Raw genomic sequence first — 17,815 nt, forward strand, 5'->3', positions numbered from 1 at the left:
GGTACTTGCAAAAAAGTAATTGGAATATACACTAGTTGCATACACAATGAAAAGTGACTAAAAAAACAAGTAGTGATAAACAAAATTAAATGGACAGGTAAGAATAATGAATATTATTAATTTGGAGTAAGATTTGACTTGTAATTTAAAATTATGAGCAATTAATAGCAGTAAGAAAGAAGTATAGAGTATTGGAGGTATTTCATTAGCTAGTGATGAAAAAATAATAAAAATAATAATGTACAATATAATAGTAACGTACACTATATGCACCACACGTATATATGTATTAAGGGCACTTATCTAATCTGTTACAGAAATGCCAGCTTTTCTAAGGAAGGTAGAGAAATCGTGTTCATTTGAGATAGTATATTGTTGTCCTGTTGATGTTTTCCTTACTAGTATTTTCCCATCTCGCGTGAAACACTGATGTATTTTGTTTTCCTGTTTAAGTTTTCTCAGCCTGAACAGAAGGTTTTGACGTTTTTTTGTTAGACACTCATTTATGTACACTCCATTTTTCATTGTAATTGCTGATTTAATTAGGTCCTTTCTTTTATCGTATGAATGAAGTCGGATCATTATACTGTGTTTACTTCCTGGTTTTCCTAGCAAACGTGTTTCTTTGATTTCATTGTTTTGCACGATGACTTGTATGTGGTTCTGTATTATCCTGATAGCAGTTTCTTTGCACTGTGCTTGTGTTATGTCACTAGGGATGTGTGGACTGTTTATTATAACTGCATCAGACAACTTATCTTGTTCAGTTTTGTCGTCTTGGAAATCAAGGTATTCATTTAGTCGAGTGTGCATGTTCTGATTCCAGTCCTTGATTGCTTCTTCAACCTTCATATTTATTGTTGTTATTTGCTCAGTGTGACTGGCTATGGCTGCTTTTAGAGTATTTTCTGTGTCAACACTTCCCGATGTAATCTTCTCTTCAAGGTTTTGGATCTTATTCTCGAGGTTGGTTATCTTGGATTCTCGCCGCTCGAGTGTTGCTTTGATATCTTTGATTTCATTTTCTAGAGCAACGATGTAGTCCTTGATATTGTCAGGAATAATCATACCTGAGTTATCATGGGTGAATCCTTTGAAGGGAGTGGAGTTGGAGGGGGAGTCAGCCATGATTCAGGGACTGGCCCTAAATATTTATTTGGTAAATAAGTTAGTGATAAGATACTAATTACCATTTTATTGACTTTAAAATAATAGTTTACAGTCAGGAATTCAGTCAGAAACATCACAGTGTGGTTATACATGTATGCTTATTTACAGTACTCGGTATTTAGCAAGAATAGGTCACTACTTGAGCACAATTCAAAATTTCAGTGGGCTTCATATGTTCAAGCCTTTTGATGAAATTCTTTGATGTACTAAGTGTGAAATGTAGACAGAAAAAGTGGGTTTGACTATAGTAGTACAGTAGTTGAGGAAATCCAACATGAAGGAAAGAGGTACAGTTTTTTGTCTTTACAAAGTCCTTCAGAAGGTGACGAGTCACTTGCTCTTCCTCTAAAGTACTGTACTTGTTTAAGTTGGGCAAGGCTGGAACTGTAAGGTACAGTTCACTCAGAACTCAAAGGGGATTTTTAATTTTTTTTGGCAGAGGAAAGTGCTACACATTTCTTACCAACATACTAATAGTATGATGACTTATATAGACCTATTGAAATATCAATTAGATTTGATTAGGCTAAAATTGAAAATGCCACTTAGGGTGAAATGAATTTTACAAATATGTAAGTGTGTTATCTCCAGAGCCACTGTCTCTGCCAGCATCTTCAAAACTACCATTATAAAACACCTTCTCTCACTAACATATCCCAACAACAACTAGATTTGGTGAAACTATAGTTTCATGTTTTCGTTCCCACAAGCATATGAACAACAATATATGTATTTTTATTCTCAGTATCTGTAATCCTCACAACCATTAAATATATTGAATGTATTCCAAATATGCTCATGCTAGAATCCTCATTACCTGTAAACCATAAACAATTCCTAAATTGTTAAAACCAATTAGAGACTGTATATACAAGCAATCAATCAATTATTGCCTTATTAGTCTTAAAATGGGATTAAGTTTGCTCGAAGTGTTCTGTGTACAAAGGGGCTTTTTGCATGCACACCTAAATGTCGCCCAAACATTGTATCATGCTAAAATAAGGAATCTTTATTCTTTACACACATGCTTTCCAAGAATGTTGTTCACACTTGCTGAAATATTATCAGTCATTTTGTCTCCATTTAATTTATAAAAATTCACTGATGCTATTACAATCTGCAAATTTTTTTTATGCAGTAACTATTGTTTATTAGTGATTAACATGATATTTCTGCACAGATATTCTCACATCATTAGAGGTCAGTTCTACGGACATTCTCACATGGACGAGTTTAGACTACACTATGATGTCAACTCTCCCCAGAAGCCTATTGGTGTCCAGTATATTACTCCAAACAATGGTCCCTTCAACAATCTCAATCCTTCATTTAGACTTTTCTACATAGATGGGGACTATCCAGAGACAACAAGGGTAATGTATATTTTCTTCCCACATACAGTAAGTTCATTTATTGTCATGGTAAATAAACTCCCAGTAGGTTGGTAGATAGCAACTGCCCTCGGAAGTCTTTTTGTAATTATAAGTGTGTGAAAGTCCGCTTAATTATTTAACATTAAGAGTTAACCTCCCCAACCCCCCACCCAACCCCATGCAGATTGTATTAAAAAAAAAAAAAACACTTACTCTGCTAAACTTACTGTGTTTTCACCACCTCTGTACAAACATGCCATAAAATTGAAGATCATTGAACCAATTTAAATAAGTAATCCTTTTGTAATTGACAAATTGTCATTTGCACTCTTATTGTACTTGTTTGTAGTTAACATCACAAGAAGTCTTTCACAATATACTGTCTTAATTTTTAAGTAGCATGGAAGCTTTGTGGGGCCCTTGACCTTGTGGTGCAAGGAGTAAAAGAAAAAATCGAAAAAATATGAAAGTTGAGTTGTTCTTACCAAAAAATAGCTGACCTTTCTGGCAACACTATGGAATAATTATCATTATACAATGTTTCTAAAAGGAATTAATCATTTATAACATGCATGGTGACAGCACCTCGAGTAGCATGCCCGCTGACACGGCATTTTTTTTTTTCTCTTGTATCTTTGCTTCTAATACAATACAAATTCACCATTTGAGATCATGGTGGATTGGGCAGAGCTAATATGGTCTAGGAACCAATCAGGAACATCCCCTGGGAATAAGTGCTGACATGGACACACACCAGCCAACAAAATATTCTATACTCACGCTAATATTAATTATAAGGCTTATTTACCTGTCACAATTGATCTAATGTGACATAAGGCGATATAATAATAGCATAGAAATATAAAAAGTACACCAGAACAAATATATAGCACAATATGACTCCTGAGAGGAAAGAATTTATGGACCAAAGCCATCTTGAGGCCATCATACCACTATGATGAGAGGAAACAGGGGTCGACGATGGCTAACTGTAATACACCCGTAGGTTACGGAAAAAGTGTAAAAAATGCAAATTTTGGGGGGAAAAAAATATTTCCCTGCATACCTGGGCAGCCATGCATATTGGCCATTAACTCAGAAGTAAGTTATTTACCTATTTGGGAGCAGGCCATCATTATTTATGAACGAATTGACCTGATTTTTCACAAGAAACATAAAAGAATGATTGCTTTACAAGATGTCATGTACGTTTTTGAAGTATCCCAAATATTTTCAGATTTGTGTGGGCAACAAGGCCGATATCTTCCTAAATGTCAAAAAACTTATAAACTTGATTTTTTTTAGAATGAAGATAAGGTTTATTGTAGAATTAGTACTCGAGCAATGATGGAATTAGTGTTCTATCAGCAGCAAGTGTCAAAACCAAGTACCACTTTGTAGGGGTCTGCTGCCAAATGTAATTTTTTGTAAACTTAGCTTTTTTTCATTTGCTTTTTGACTGATCTTTCTGAAACTTAATCAAAGCACATTTGATATAAGCTTCTAATAGTACACCAGAAATGAACATAATCAGTCGACAAATAAAAGTCTACCCATTAGACTTACTCGGCCCCTTATGATTAGTTGCATGAAATGCATTGCATAATTAGCATTTTTTTTTTTTTTTTTGTGCCTACCTTTGACTACTTCATGTATAACTATTATATTCCTTGTACGGCTCAAGAAATAAATTATTATTATATCCACTTGATCTCGTATATTCAGTTGGCTTTTGATGTTTCATTTATACACGTGTACACTTCTGTACAAAGTGCTTTACAATGTGTGCGAGAGATAGGGAAAAGCTCATCTGAATGTTTATCTTGGTCATTAGCTCATTCTAGAAGTACATTGATGAATGTGCTGCTACTCTCAGTCAAATTGTCCTAAAATGTGACTATCATACAGAGTAAAGTAACTACGCATTAGTTGTAAAAAAGAGTTTGCTTTAATAAAAGTATAATTGTCTTTGACTACCTTGTTAATGCCCTGATTATTTTGCATTGCCTTTTTTCACATCTTGTGACCTTCTGCAGAAAGTATTGGATTATGAGACTTGGGTAATGAATCTGACTCATGCCAACAAGTTTGATGCCCCCCACTGGTACCAGCTGTACTCTGCACGACGGGACCTCCAACTCCCCACACTGGACCCATATGATTGGGATCAACTTGTGCAGAGAATGGCACAGGATCCAGAACTCTTCAGCAAGTACCGCAGGTAAGCTGATTAAAAATTCAGCACTTTTCTTTTTGTTTTCTTTTGCTTTCCATAGGCTCATTGCTAGAAATATAAAATATGTAAATTGGATATTTATGGTGGGAAAAAGATGAGCTTTATTCAGGAAATCTACAAATTATTTGGATACTGTTGAAGGCCTATTTATCCAAGGAATTGAAGCTATCCTACTTTTCCTTAAGGTATTGTAAATTCTCCGGGTGCTGTATAACCCCATGGGCTTAGTACTTTTCCATGAAAATTTAGTGGCATAAATTTGTACAATAGTTCTGCAGGCACACTGTTGTACACTTCAGTGGTACATGTGTATGTAGATTTAATCTAGATTAAACCCCCTAAAAAGTAGTGTTATATATTGCTATTAGAAACGGCCAGTTAGATCAGATTACAGTTTGTCCTATACGTCATATTAACCCTTTGAGGGTCGACAGGCCCTCTCCGAAACTCGTTCTCAGGGTCGGCCAAATTTAAAAAAAAAAATTATTTTCTCTTATGAAAAGATAGAGAATCTTTTCCCGATCATAAGGACACCAAAAGTTTGAAATTTGATGGAAAACTTACGGAATTATGCTCTCGCAAAGTTAGCGGTCTCGGCGATGTTTACGCATCTGCGATTTTGCCCACTTTGAGCCCCATTTTCGGCCAATTCCACTGTACTAGTCGACAAAAAACATGAATATTTCGCTAGAACTCCATTTTTTCTATCGAATGGGTGCAAGAAACCACCCATTTATGAAATTCAACTATCCAGTACAGTGGTCAGAATTTAGCAATTTTGCCAATTTCACACAAATTTCAAAAGATGCCAATTTCCGAATAGGGTCCAGAATAAACAAGAAAGACATTCCTGGCACTAAAATGACATTTCCTCTGGTCATTAGTCACGTCTCAAGGCCCCTCTTATATTATTTTGCTTTCCACTTTGAATTTTTATTCTCACAAAAAATATAAGATTTACTGTTATGCAGACTACTGCATTAGTGTAAAAAATGGTATAAATAATATTGGTGCACTTGAGAAAGAATATTAGACTCGCCAGTTGACGTGTATTGCACGCTTGGCACGATTTGTTTACTTTTGAAATTTGGTAAAAATCGAATATTTCTGCTACTTTGAGCTCAATTTCAAGGTACCTTTCATTGTAAAACCAGTCAAAATCATCTCAATTTCTGTAATATGTCTTCCATTCTATAAAGTGAGACCAAGAAAACTAGAATACAACAATAAATACCATACAAAAATACAGTGCAAAGTCGCTGTTTTATTCCAAAAAAATGGTAAAAGTTTTTTTTTTCTCATTATGCACTGTGTGCTGCAGGATTTTTTTTAGACTGCACACTGACCACATAGACCCATTCTTTCATATGAAGGCCCACCAGCTTTCTCCCACTAGATTTGAGGGCGCTAGAATTTAGGCGTACTAGATAAGATAAGATTTCGTTCGGATTTTTAACCCCGGAGGGTTAGCCACCCAGGATAACCCAAGAAAGTCAGTGCGTCATCGAGGACTGTCTAACTTATTTCCATTGGGGTCCTTAATCTTGTCCCCCAGGATGCGACCCACACCAGTCGACTAACACCCAGGTACCTATTTGCTGCTAGGTGAACAGGACAACAGGTGTAAGGAAACGTGTCGAAATGTTTCCACCCGCCGGGAATCGAACCCGGGCCCTCCGTGTGTGAAGCGGGAGCTTTAGCCACCAGGCCACCGGGCCACCTGGGTCATAAGCCGTACTAGTACGTCTGAAACCCTCAAAGGGTTAAAAGTTGCATTTTAATTCACACAAGGCAGATAGAGGCACTCTGAGGACCTTCGTTGTCTTCCACATGTAACAAAATAGATAAAATCTTGAATTCAGTAGTCTTAATGTTATTTTGACTTATTATGATTAGGGGGAACTGCTAAACTGGCAGGGGTCATACCGTGCCTGGGGATGGGAAGCAATTGGATTAGATCCAAGGAAGGGGAGGACTAGACCAATTCTGTGAATCGAGGGGGCCCCTCAGAAAGATCCAGTACAGGTCGACCATTACTAATCCAACATCATTGGGGCCTGTAGGGTGCCAGATTAGTGATTTTGGCAGATCACGGAGTGGTTAGGTTAGAATACACTTAACCCAACTATCCACCTCATTCTACCTTTAAAATACCTTGTAAATCAGTACAAGTTGGTTAATGAAGTTAACCAACTTTACTTACACAAGTGTCCTCAGATCACGAAGAACATCTAGCTCTGCTGGGTGCATGATCTTTGTAGGATCAATGGCTGAATGGATAAGTTGACATGTACATAGTGTTGTCTCTTGAGGCGGGACGATGCTTCGTGGGGTCGAACCTTGGCCTGCTGCAGTTTGGTAAATGATTGCACAAAGTTCATCACTGCCACATCCATCATGACTATGCAAATCAGAATTTTTGTTGTAGTAAATGTTTATTCATTTTAAAATTTCCTTTAAGTTACACCGTTAATTAGCACTAATTATTACACATCTCTTCTCCTTTGTATCACTGTTTTTAGCAGAATGTAATTTTTACTCTAATCATGCAAGTATATTTAAGCTGTCTATTTTGTCTCCCATTTTCCTTGCATATATTCATATTCTCCACATAAATATATTTTAGCATTTTAAGAATAATTTTTTACTGAATTAGTGTATTTTACTGTTATTGATTCCTTCATTTATTGTATTTTTATAATCAGAACTAAGCATTAAACCCACAAGGGTCATCCAGTACTCATATTTTGTATATTGGTGCTTTTATTGTGCAGGTATATTACTACCTTTCTCTAGTTATACATGAATGGAGCGAAACAGAATGACTTCAAGAGTGTATCAGTCTGTAGTGGAAGGAAGGCAGGGTAGGGGTCGGCCTAGGAAAGGTTGGAGGGAGAGGGTAAAGGAGGTTTTGTGTGCAAGGGGCTTGGACTTCCAGCGGGCATGCGTGAGCGTGTTTGATAGGAGTGAATGGAAACAAATGGTTTTAATACTTGATGTGCTGTTGGAGTGTGAGCAAAGTAACATTTATGAAGGGATTCAGGGAAACCGGCAGGCCGGACTTGAGTCCTGGAGATGGGAAGTACAGTGCCTGCACTCTGAAGGAGGGGTGTTAATGTTGCAGTTTAAAAACTGTAGTGTAAAGCACCCTTCTGGCAAGACAGTGATGGAGTGAATGATGGTGAAAGTTTTTCTTTTTCGGGCCACCCTGCCTTGGTGGGAATCGGCCAGTGTGATAATAAAAGTAAAAATAAATAATTACTACCTTCCACTTGCATATATCTTTATATCCATGGCATTTGTTAAGAACTTAGTTTTGCAGTTAATTGTAGCTTGCACACACAAATCTTTAAAAAATTCTTTACCCTGTGCATGTACAGTGGAACCTCAGTTTTCATATGCCCTAGACTGTATGTAAAACTATAGTTATTCTCTCTAAAATGTATTTTTTGTTAATATTTCCCATAAGAAAGAAATAATGTAAATCCAATTAATCCATTCCAGACACCTAAAAATATTAACAAAAAATACATTTTATAGAGAATAACTATCTTTATATGTATATGCTTCTAAACTGTTGTATTCTGAGCACCTCTGCAAAAGCAGTGATAATGTGTGAGTGTGGTGAAAGTGTTGAATGATGATGAAAGTATTTTCTTTTTGGGGATTTTCTTTCTTTTTTGGGTCACCCTGCCTCGGTGGGAGAAGACCGACTTGTTGAAAAAAAAAAAAAAATATATAGTTTTACATACAGACTAGGGCATACAAAAACCGAGGTTCCACTGTATTCCAAAGATTAATGTAATTCTTTGCATTGCCATTAACAATAAATCTTAGTGTAACTGTAAACTCTTTCAGACTTGTAATAAATAGATGCAGTATCTGGTTTATCATAATGACTTGTTTGTTCTTCTATTGATAAGTTAGTATTGGTTTTCAACAGGTACCAAGTTCAGGATAGTGATATGTATGCCAAGCGTTCTTGTGGTGAGAAATGTCGACGCAAGGTGCTCTGTACCATTGTTGATGGGGACAAACTCATGCCACCCAAATGTCATCCACATGATTGATTCTCAAGTACTTGAAGTGATCTGGATTTAAACATGTTTGCAGAAGAAAGTTGGTAATGGATTGAAAATAAGGGTTTAGGAAATCACAGAAAAAATAATTGTCTCCCTGGATGCAGTACATATCAGGTGAGATTTGTCTCAGGAATGGAGAGATTAGGAGCCACCTTAAACTAGTGTTTGTAAACATCTAGTCTTCAAGGGGCTTAGAAATTCTCTTCTACGAAAGTGCCTTAATTCCTTGGTGATTATCACAGTACAGTATTTACTATTGGCAGTGTGCTGCTCTCTCAAAGATAGATTGACCTATGGGATTTCTCAAAAATTCAGTTGCCCTAAAGTTTATTAGGAAATGGCTGTAGCTGCTGCTTGTCATTTGGTAGAAGACTTGGCTCAAATAACATTTGCTTTATTGCCATTAACATGGTGTAAAACGTGTACAAATACTCAGTGAAACAAGTTGTTCTTCAGTTTGTGGTACATACTTGATATGGCCTCTTGTGGGGACTCCTGCCATGAAATATTTTTCAATAATGGATTAATAATCTTTAGTACACCAAGATTCTTGAATAGTGCATGTCACATGAAACTGCTTTTAACTGTGCATCTTACAGCAAAACATAAAAGTAGTAATTGGATACTTTTAGTAAACATTTTGCCTGCACAGGTGAATGTCTAAATAGTTTCCAGTTACTACTGTCTCAACTACAACTTGTTGGTATTCCTGTACCATCGTTTATCGCAGCTTTCAATAAGTTGAGATATTACTGTATGTAAGTTTAAAATCAAAACATTATTACCATTTTTTAAACTATATTGGCTTTCTTCCTAAGGTGGGGTGACCCCCCCCCTCCAAAAAAAAAAAAGTTAAGTATTGCAACTGCAACCTCCATGTTGCTGTAAAATACTAAATGTACATGTGATTATGCATTCATACTCCTGCAAAATGTATAAATGTACTAAAAGCTGACAGGTTAATCTGATTCAAAATTAGGGTTTATCAATGTACAGTACTAATAATGTTGAAAAAGTCACAGCAGGCATTAATTGCTTTTTTATCATGCTTCTTAGTGTTGCTCAGTACTGTATAAATGTTGGGAAAATCTCGATACTACTTTCCCTCAAGCAAAATCCTGCCTTAGCTGCATTATTGCATTTAAAATGTTAACTTTACAACTTGGAAATATTGAATAGTGTGCTGGTTTCCCATGGGTTGACTGTTGTTGAAAGAACAAATACAGATATTATATTGTATAGTAATTCTGTAAATGATTATTTGACCACACTCATACTGCAGCAGAATGTGATTGAATATTCATTCATCAGCCATTTGCCAGCATTATCTTTCCTTAAGATTTCTTTTAATCTTTTACAAAGTGGTACTGTACTGTAATTGCTTGTTTGTGCAATATTTAATTTAGTACGTAAGATTACACAGAAAATGAGAGGTATTGTGAAGATTCCCACTGCTAAGGAAGGGGAGTTCTGTGGGAACAAGCTGGTTGGGTTCATTGCTACTTGAAAATCCTGCTTTAGTGAAATCTAGCTCATATTTGCAATAATTTTTTCACCAAATTGCTTACTGTTTAATGAGTAGGCCTGTTTGCAACAAGTTTACCTAAGATCAAGTATACTAATTTTAACAGTACAAGTTCCTGTGGCAAATGCAGTATTATTTAAAGTCTATAATAGCAAATTAGTTTCATAAAATTGGAATATCATGCCTGCTTTTAAGTATTCATTATTGACTTACAATAGTGATTACCAGCATGTAGTCCATAGACCAGTGGGGCCAGTAGAGTTTCTCCAAGGTGCTGAAGATGTCACAGCAAGTTTTGCTCCTCCAGCCAGTGCTTGATTTTCGCTATCCATTAACATCTAAAATCATAACTAATTATGTAATGGGTGAGGCTTGAACCCATGGCAAGAGAGTCCTAAAACTCTCGAGCATGTGAGGGGTTGACAGCATATTCTGATATTGACAAGGTTCTGTTGTAGATTTGCCAGTACTGCCAGCCTGGGTCTTTTCCAGATGATGACCTGGCCTTAGCTCCCAGGAATGGGAGTGTCTTGAAGGGCATGCCAGCTGCACAGCAGCTGGCAATGTGAGGAAGGCTGTTGAAGCTGCACAGCAGCAGGCAGTCAAGAAGGGCCAAGAAAGCAGCAATTTCAGGGTCCCATGGAGCTACACCCCAGCTTTAGGTTGCGGCCTGAGTGCTGGGGACACTCGCTTGCTGATTGGTCAATGAAGTTATGGCTGGCCATGGATAGAGCCATTCTTGATGGACTTGAATTTTGTCCTGGAGATTATGATCACCTGGGTCTTTCTGATTGTGTTGTTTATATGCTTTTCCATGTCTTCCATCAGTATTTGATGTGTGTCAGGGTCGTCAACATCGGTGGTAAACTTTACAGTCCCGTCTTGTAATCGAGAGCGTAATTCTCTGCAGTACATTACATTACTGTGTGGGGCACTTCTGTAGAGCAACACACCTGGCCAACTTGCATAGCCAGGCCTACTGAAGTTTCCGTCATCGGACTGTTCTTCAACTGGTTGTTGTTTTGGGCAAGGTGCCTGTTGATTGGTTCTCTTGGGGTGAGATCATTGATTGATCTGTTACTGTGGTGGAGGTAGTCAGTGGTGGTGTCTCATTGGTGGGCTTGGGAATAGTCTTGACACCCGTAGGAGGTGGCAGTGGAGCTGCTAGGGATGAACTTTCTGGTGGCAAGACAATAACTCTGCTGGAGGTGAGCTTGAGTATGTCAGTAGAAGGTGGACAATCCAGGAATGTGAAACTTGGGGGGGGGGGGGGCTTTCAAAAGGTTGGGAACATTGGTTTGGTCCTGTAAAATTACCAAAAGATTCTAAGACCCTATCCTTTGTATCTTTTTTTTTTTTTTTTTTTTTTTTTATACTGTACCATGTTTGTTGAAAACATGTTTTATCCCCTAATCATTTGTTTAGATATTCTGCATGATAAATATCAGAATAATTTCTTGGGCTCTTATCTACATTATCAGTAAATGTGGAATGTCAATCTGTGCATTATTATATTGTATGTAAAGTATCTAAACCTGGGTTATTCATCAAATGTCTGCAGTTTGGAAGTCTTGAATAATACACTTCCCATTTAGTATACATTAAAGAGGAATCAATGATTTGAGGGTTGCCCAGCAGTCTTTCATTGTTATTCATAACCTACATTGTTTTCTTTTAGGTTTAATAGTTTTCCTAACCATCAGTAGTCAAGCCTGAATTAAATTTAGGGTAATTCTGTCTATTTAAGTAACTTGCCACCTGGTCTAGCAGCTAGATACTGTAGAAGCTTTTCTGTCATGTTTGTAATGAGGCAAGATGCTTATGTTATCAGTACTTGTATACTGGTTAAAAGAATTACAGTTCAGTAGTATCAAGTAGTATTACTATTGTATGGTATTGCTAGACACTTTTTACTACATTAAAGCCTCAATTTAAGTAGTTCCTCTATAGCTTAACCATTTGAACTGTGATGGAGTATTCTGTGCCTCTACATGGAAAAAGTAAAAACATTTAATATTGCTTGTCTCAAAAATATAAATACTACATTTACCTATAGATCCTTAACATGAATTATTCTGACCTGTGTTTTAAGAGTATTAGTAGTATTGAACATGGTATAGTACAGAACAGGTAGTATGCAAGAAGCACTAAACCCTTATGGGTCAATCAGTGCTACAGGCAAATGGGTGCTGACATTAGGGGCAAGGAAGATGGTAAATTCATGTACGAGAAGAGAAAGCTACAATTAGTGACGACAAGGTAGCTAAGATGAGGAAATCAGTTCACTGTAGTTGAACTGGAAAATGAAATATGTGCTTTCTGATAAATGGGACAGTGAGAGGAAAAGTGAAGGTTAATGCAGGTGGTTAGTAGTCAGGATATGATAGCAGTGGGAGTTTTATTAGGAACTTACACTAGGTGGACTGAGGAGTGGTGTATGATCCCCAGAATGTGGGACCCAGAGCAGAAGCTGTAGAGAAGAGAATCAGAGAGGAAAGATGGGCCGGAAGTAGGTAGAATAGGGATGTCTTTGAATGACCAATTTCGTATCCTTGGATGACACAGGGATATGAAATAATCAGCAAGCATAATTTTGGCAATTGGTTATTGCTTCTCCATGTGATGTGGTAGGAGCTTGTTACTGTTGCAAGTTTAATAGTGTTGCTTGGGTATTCACTTTAATAAGAGTATCAACTATAAGCAGATTTTGAAGCGTCCAGTTGATGGCTATATGCTGCACATTCTTTAAATGACTACTGTTAGATTGTGATCTGGGAAGGACTATTGTTTCTACAACAAAGTGAAGCGAGCATGTTAACTGACAATATATTTAGCATCTTGGCTAAATTGTCAGCTTGTAAAAGTATCATTTTGCAAGGATAACTCTTATCCCATTCAGCATGTGGAAAATTCTGGCTAACTTATGATAGTCTAAATACAGTGGACCCCCGAGTTTCGTCAGCATCAACTTTCATGAAATCCGGCAAGTTTTTTCGGCAAAATTTAGCCTCGCGGTTCTTGATTGGACTCGTGATTCGGCGACCGTCCGGTACCCGTCCGCCCATCACTGCGCACACAAAGCCAGTCTTCCACACCATTCACACTCAGTGTGCCATTGCTTACCAGCACGTGACCGTCACCCTGCGGGTTCATACAATACATGTCATAATAATCCATTGTTTTTTGTGCTTGCAACTGCTAAATAAGTCACCATGGGCCCAAGGAAAGCTAGTGCAAGCCCTCTGGTAAAGAAAGCAAGGAACACAAGAAGGAAATCAAGAGAGGGATTTTGAAGGGTTTGGGGCTGACCCTAAGGAGCCTATGCCAGTTGTGGAATCTATTGTGGCATTGGGGAAGTCCCTGGGGTTGGAAGTGAGTGGCAAGGATGTGGAAGAGTTGGTGGAGGACCACAGGGAAGAGCTAACCACTGAAAAGCTGCAACAGCAGGAGATCACAGCTCAGGAAAATGCTGCAGAAGAGGAGGAAGAGATGGAGGAAGGTGCCTTCTTCAAAGATTAAGGACATCTGTGCAAAGTGGACTGAAGTGCAAACATTTATGGATGAACTTCACCCTAACAAAGCTGTTGCAGGCCGTATTGGCAACATGTGCAATTAGTGTTGTGTCCCATTTCAGACAAATCTTAAACGCCAGAAATGGAGCTCTCTGGACATATACTTTGTGCGACAGGGGTCCAGTGACTCAAGTTGTTCTCAGTGTCTTTAAAAAACAAAGAAGGGAAGTAACCCCAGATAAGGACTTGGCACCTGAAGTCCTAATGGAAGGAGATTCTCCTTCCAAACAATAGTGTACACAGTCCTCCTATCCCCTCCTCCCACTCCATCCACCCAGAAGTCTCCAGTAAAGGTAAGTGTAATGTTATTATTTTATATATGTATGTACTTCATTTCTCATTGTTTTCAGTATGTAAATCTTTATTTAATTTGAAAAAAATATTTTAATTTAATATTTTTGGGTGTCTGGTACGGATTAATTTTATTTCCATTATTTCTTATAGGGAAAATGATTTCGCCATTCGGCAATTTTGACATTCGGCAGACTCTCTGGAACGGATTAATCACGAAACTCTGGGGGGGGGGGGTCCACTGTATGTTCTTAAGCTCGCTGGGCTAAGCATGGTATTTCTTAGGCTCATTGGGCTAAAGCATAGTATTATTACTATAAGTACTCATTGGGCTAAAGCATAGTATTATTACTATAAGTATTTCGGCAACTTAGCACATGGAGTGGTGGAGGCTCGACCCTCTTGTCAGCTAGTTGTGGGCTGGTCTCTGACTGGTCAGGCCGTTTATCACCTGAGCTAGAGCAAAAAAATGTTTGTTTGCCATAAGTAATGTAAAGAATGTATAGTCTTAACAGTGCTTCTTTGAGTTATAAAAAGGTGATTTTTGAAATATCATGAACACTAAAATATTTGGTTGTGTTTGTAATGCATAAAATTAAGATTAAATTACTGCTGTTGAGAGATGCTGGATCCATGGTAAAAGTGAGCAGTGGTAAGATATTTTATGAAAGGGAGCTGACTGAACACCCAAACAACCTTGGGAACTGGGTGCCTCCCAGGCACCAGTTCTTTTATTCCAACACAGTTTCTTGTGCAAGGATTATATAACTGGCTACAGTCAGAGGAGACCTAGGATAGAGGATAAGATCATAAATTGAGATAAAAGATAAGCAAGATGTAGGACCTCACCCCTTCCCACCACTGCTTAATATCTGCAACCACAAGTGCTATTTTTCCTGGGAACCAGCTATGATGCTATGTGATGGCATCCACAAAATTAACCAAACAGTTAGAAAAAATGCCAGTTTGGAAAGCATCCATGGTGCAAGTGCCATTTGGTTAATGAGGGTCAATCAGAATGAATGTGTTGGCTATATGCATTCAGGTGCTGCTGGATCTACAGGTAATTTCTAGTATGTATTCCTTCAAAGTTAATATCTAATAATCCAGTAGTACTTCTGCCATCAAAAGGTCCTGTTACTGTTAATTCTAAGATACAAAAGTAGACCGAAAAAATATGAAATACTGATTTACTTTACATCGATGAGCTACAGTTGTATTACCATGGTGTTAGTAGGTATTACTCTAATCTTGATACTGTACTTTCCTCATGTTTGTGAAAACAACTAGTTCATTATGCATCAGGAGTTAAGTTTTGTGCCTGTTAACTATGTAATCTATAAAAGAAATTAGTAAACTTAAGTCTAGCTGCTTTCATTAATAGGCATCTACTGGTTTCTAATTGAAAACCATAGGTCTTGTCATGTATGAAATCCATTTTTTCCTTCATAAATACTGTGCCCATCTCATTACATTTATCATATAAAGTTGCACTGATGTGCATTTTGTATAGTATTTATTTTAAAAATTTACTCTACATTAAATGTAAATAAACTTTTATTTCTTATCTACATTTTTATTTTCCTTGAGTAAAAAATATATTTGCACAGTGCTGAAGCAATGTGGGCCAGTGCTGAATGTGAAGGATGAGGGAATTCAAGTTCTGGATCACTTGTAGAGCACGTTACAAGTTTGAAATTAATAAATGAGGCAAACTTGGTAGCAACATGGATCATTACATGAAAAGTACACAACTAACTATACATTAATACCTCTCATTAATGGAATAATTGGGGAAAAGGGGGTGAATAATGCAAATTGTCCACAACTCCCAAATTATGAAATTAATATTTCATGATTGTCTGGTTATCTTCTGTAGTGGACTTGGTTCAACCAGACACTAAAAATATGGGTACTGTAACCTTTTTGCAGTTGAGATGGGGTATAAATCGCTGATCAATAGTGGTGTAAGCTCAACCAGTGAATATGAGAGAATATAAATGGCCGAGAACCACACTTTCTCTTGGGACCACCACTTGCTTTAGAAGCCAGTGTTAATTGCACTAAATTTGTTAATAATCACAAAATACTGCAAGTCCAGGAAAAAATTTAACTGAATTATTTCATGCTAGTGAGCATAAACAAGAAACTGGCACAGGTGACCTACAGTTCTGAACAATGAAAATGGACAGGCCTTGGGCATGGCAGCTTTGGCCTGTACTAGACAAGGTTGGAGTTAGCAGACTGACCCAATACTTCAGAAGACACACAACTAGACACTATCACTACAGACAAAATTTGGAATTATGGACTTTGGTCCAACAGAACATTTTCCCAACCAGTTATTTTGTCTGAAATTGCTGAAATCTGTTAATTTTACTGAAATGGTAGATTTCAGCATTGTCCTTAAATCATGCATTCAGGAAAAAATCTGCATAACCCCTGACATCAGAATTCAGAACCATCTCTGACTAACGGTTCAAGTTGGACTGAAATGTCGCAAGTTATTCTCCAACATACAGGTTATTTGTGAATTGTATGCACAGACATAAGGTTGGTAATGGAAAAACAGACTTCCAAAATGGGAAGGACAAATAAGACAAGAATAGAAAGCAGAGGCTAAATTATGACAAACTAAAAGTCCCTCTGCTCCCATTCCACAGGCGCTTTTGCATACATATCGCTCTGCAAACGTGCTTCAACCTACATGATATAACTCTTATGGTCCCTATCACAAACCGTATAAACATTTTAGGTCTGCAGTTGGTCAAGATGTGGATATTATCATTATGGTATTCTTTAATAATCATAGGGGAACCACTAAACTTGTAGGGGTGATGCAGCACCTGGGGAATGAGAGGTAATCAAGATTTGGGAGGAAAAAAGGAAGGTAGTTCAAATTTCTTTGATCAAGAGCCCTTCATCAACAAGGTACCCCTCTTTAAGGAGAGGCAGTAAAGACTCGCTAATATCACCTACAGTGAAGTCACAAAATAAAGGTGTGAAAGCAAGAATTTTAAAGGTTCTGTAATATAAACTAAGCATTAAACTTCAAAGGGTTATACAGTGCTGCAGGGTGGGTTGTACTAAAGAAGGAATATGCAAAGATCACAGACTAATGTAGGGAAGGAGTGTGCAAGAGGGTAGGGTTAATGGGGGAAGAGAAGTGTGTTGTATATGTAGGATGATGGGATGAATGGAATCAAATTTCTGGATAACGTGTAATGCACTAAAGGAGTCTGAAACTATTATAAATGAAAGTGATGCAATAAGTATGATGGCCATGAGAATTTATAACTTTACTGTGAAAAAACTGGCTGAGTTTTGTAAATGACCTTGTGTAATTGTCTGGAAAAACTGCTGACACCAGAGGACTTAGAACCATCAGTATACACTGCAATGGCAGGTTAAGAGTGAGCAAGTGTGAAGATACAGTAGGTAACTGAACCTTCACACAGGGAAGTAGGGCAGAGCAGACACAAATTCTTGAAACTTCCCAAGGAGTGAGAGAAACAAGATGCTGGATGGACATACAGAGGAGGTAAATTAAGGGAAACCAATAGTGA

General features: G+C 37.5%; 1 protein-coding gene across 1 annotated transcript in view; it reads left to right on the forward strand.

The window, feature by feature from the left end:
• LOC128699779 (sphingomyelin phosphodiesterase) overlaps window positions 1-15,816 on the forward strand; it is a gene marked incomplete at its 5' end in the record, with an annotated part of 31,649 nt that extends 15,833 nt beyond the window's left edge. The window contains 3 exon segments of the mRNA XM_070102305.1: window positions 2,351-2,543; window positions 4,580-4,764; window positions 8,723-15,816. Of these exon segments, the coding sequence (XP_069958406.1) occupies window positions 2,351-2,543; window positions 4,580-4,764; window positions 8,723-8,849 (505 nt within the window).
• Window positions 15,817-17,815: the final 1,999 nt, after the last annotated feature.

The sequence above is a fragment of the Cherax quadricarinatus genome, chromosome 81, assembly GCF_038502225.1.
Source record: "Cherax quadricarinatus isolate ZL_2023a chromosome 81, ASM3850222v1, whole genome shotgun sequence".
NCBI classification, from domain to species: Eukaryota; Metazoa; Arthropoda; class Malacostraca; order Decapoda; family Parastacidae; genus Cherax; species Cherax quadricarinatus.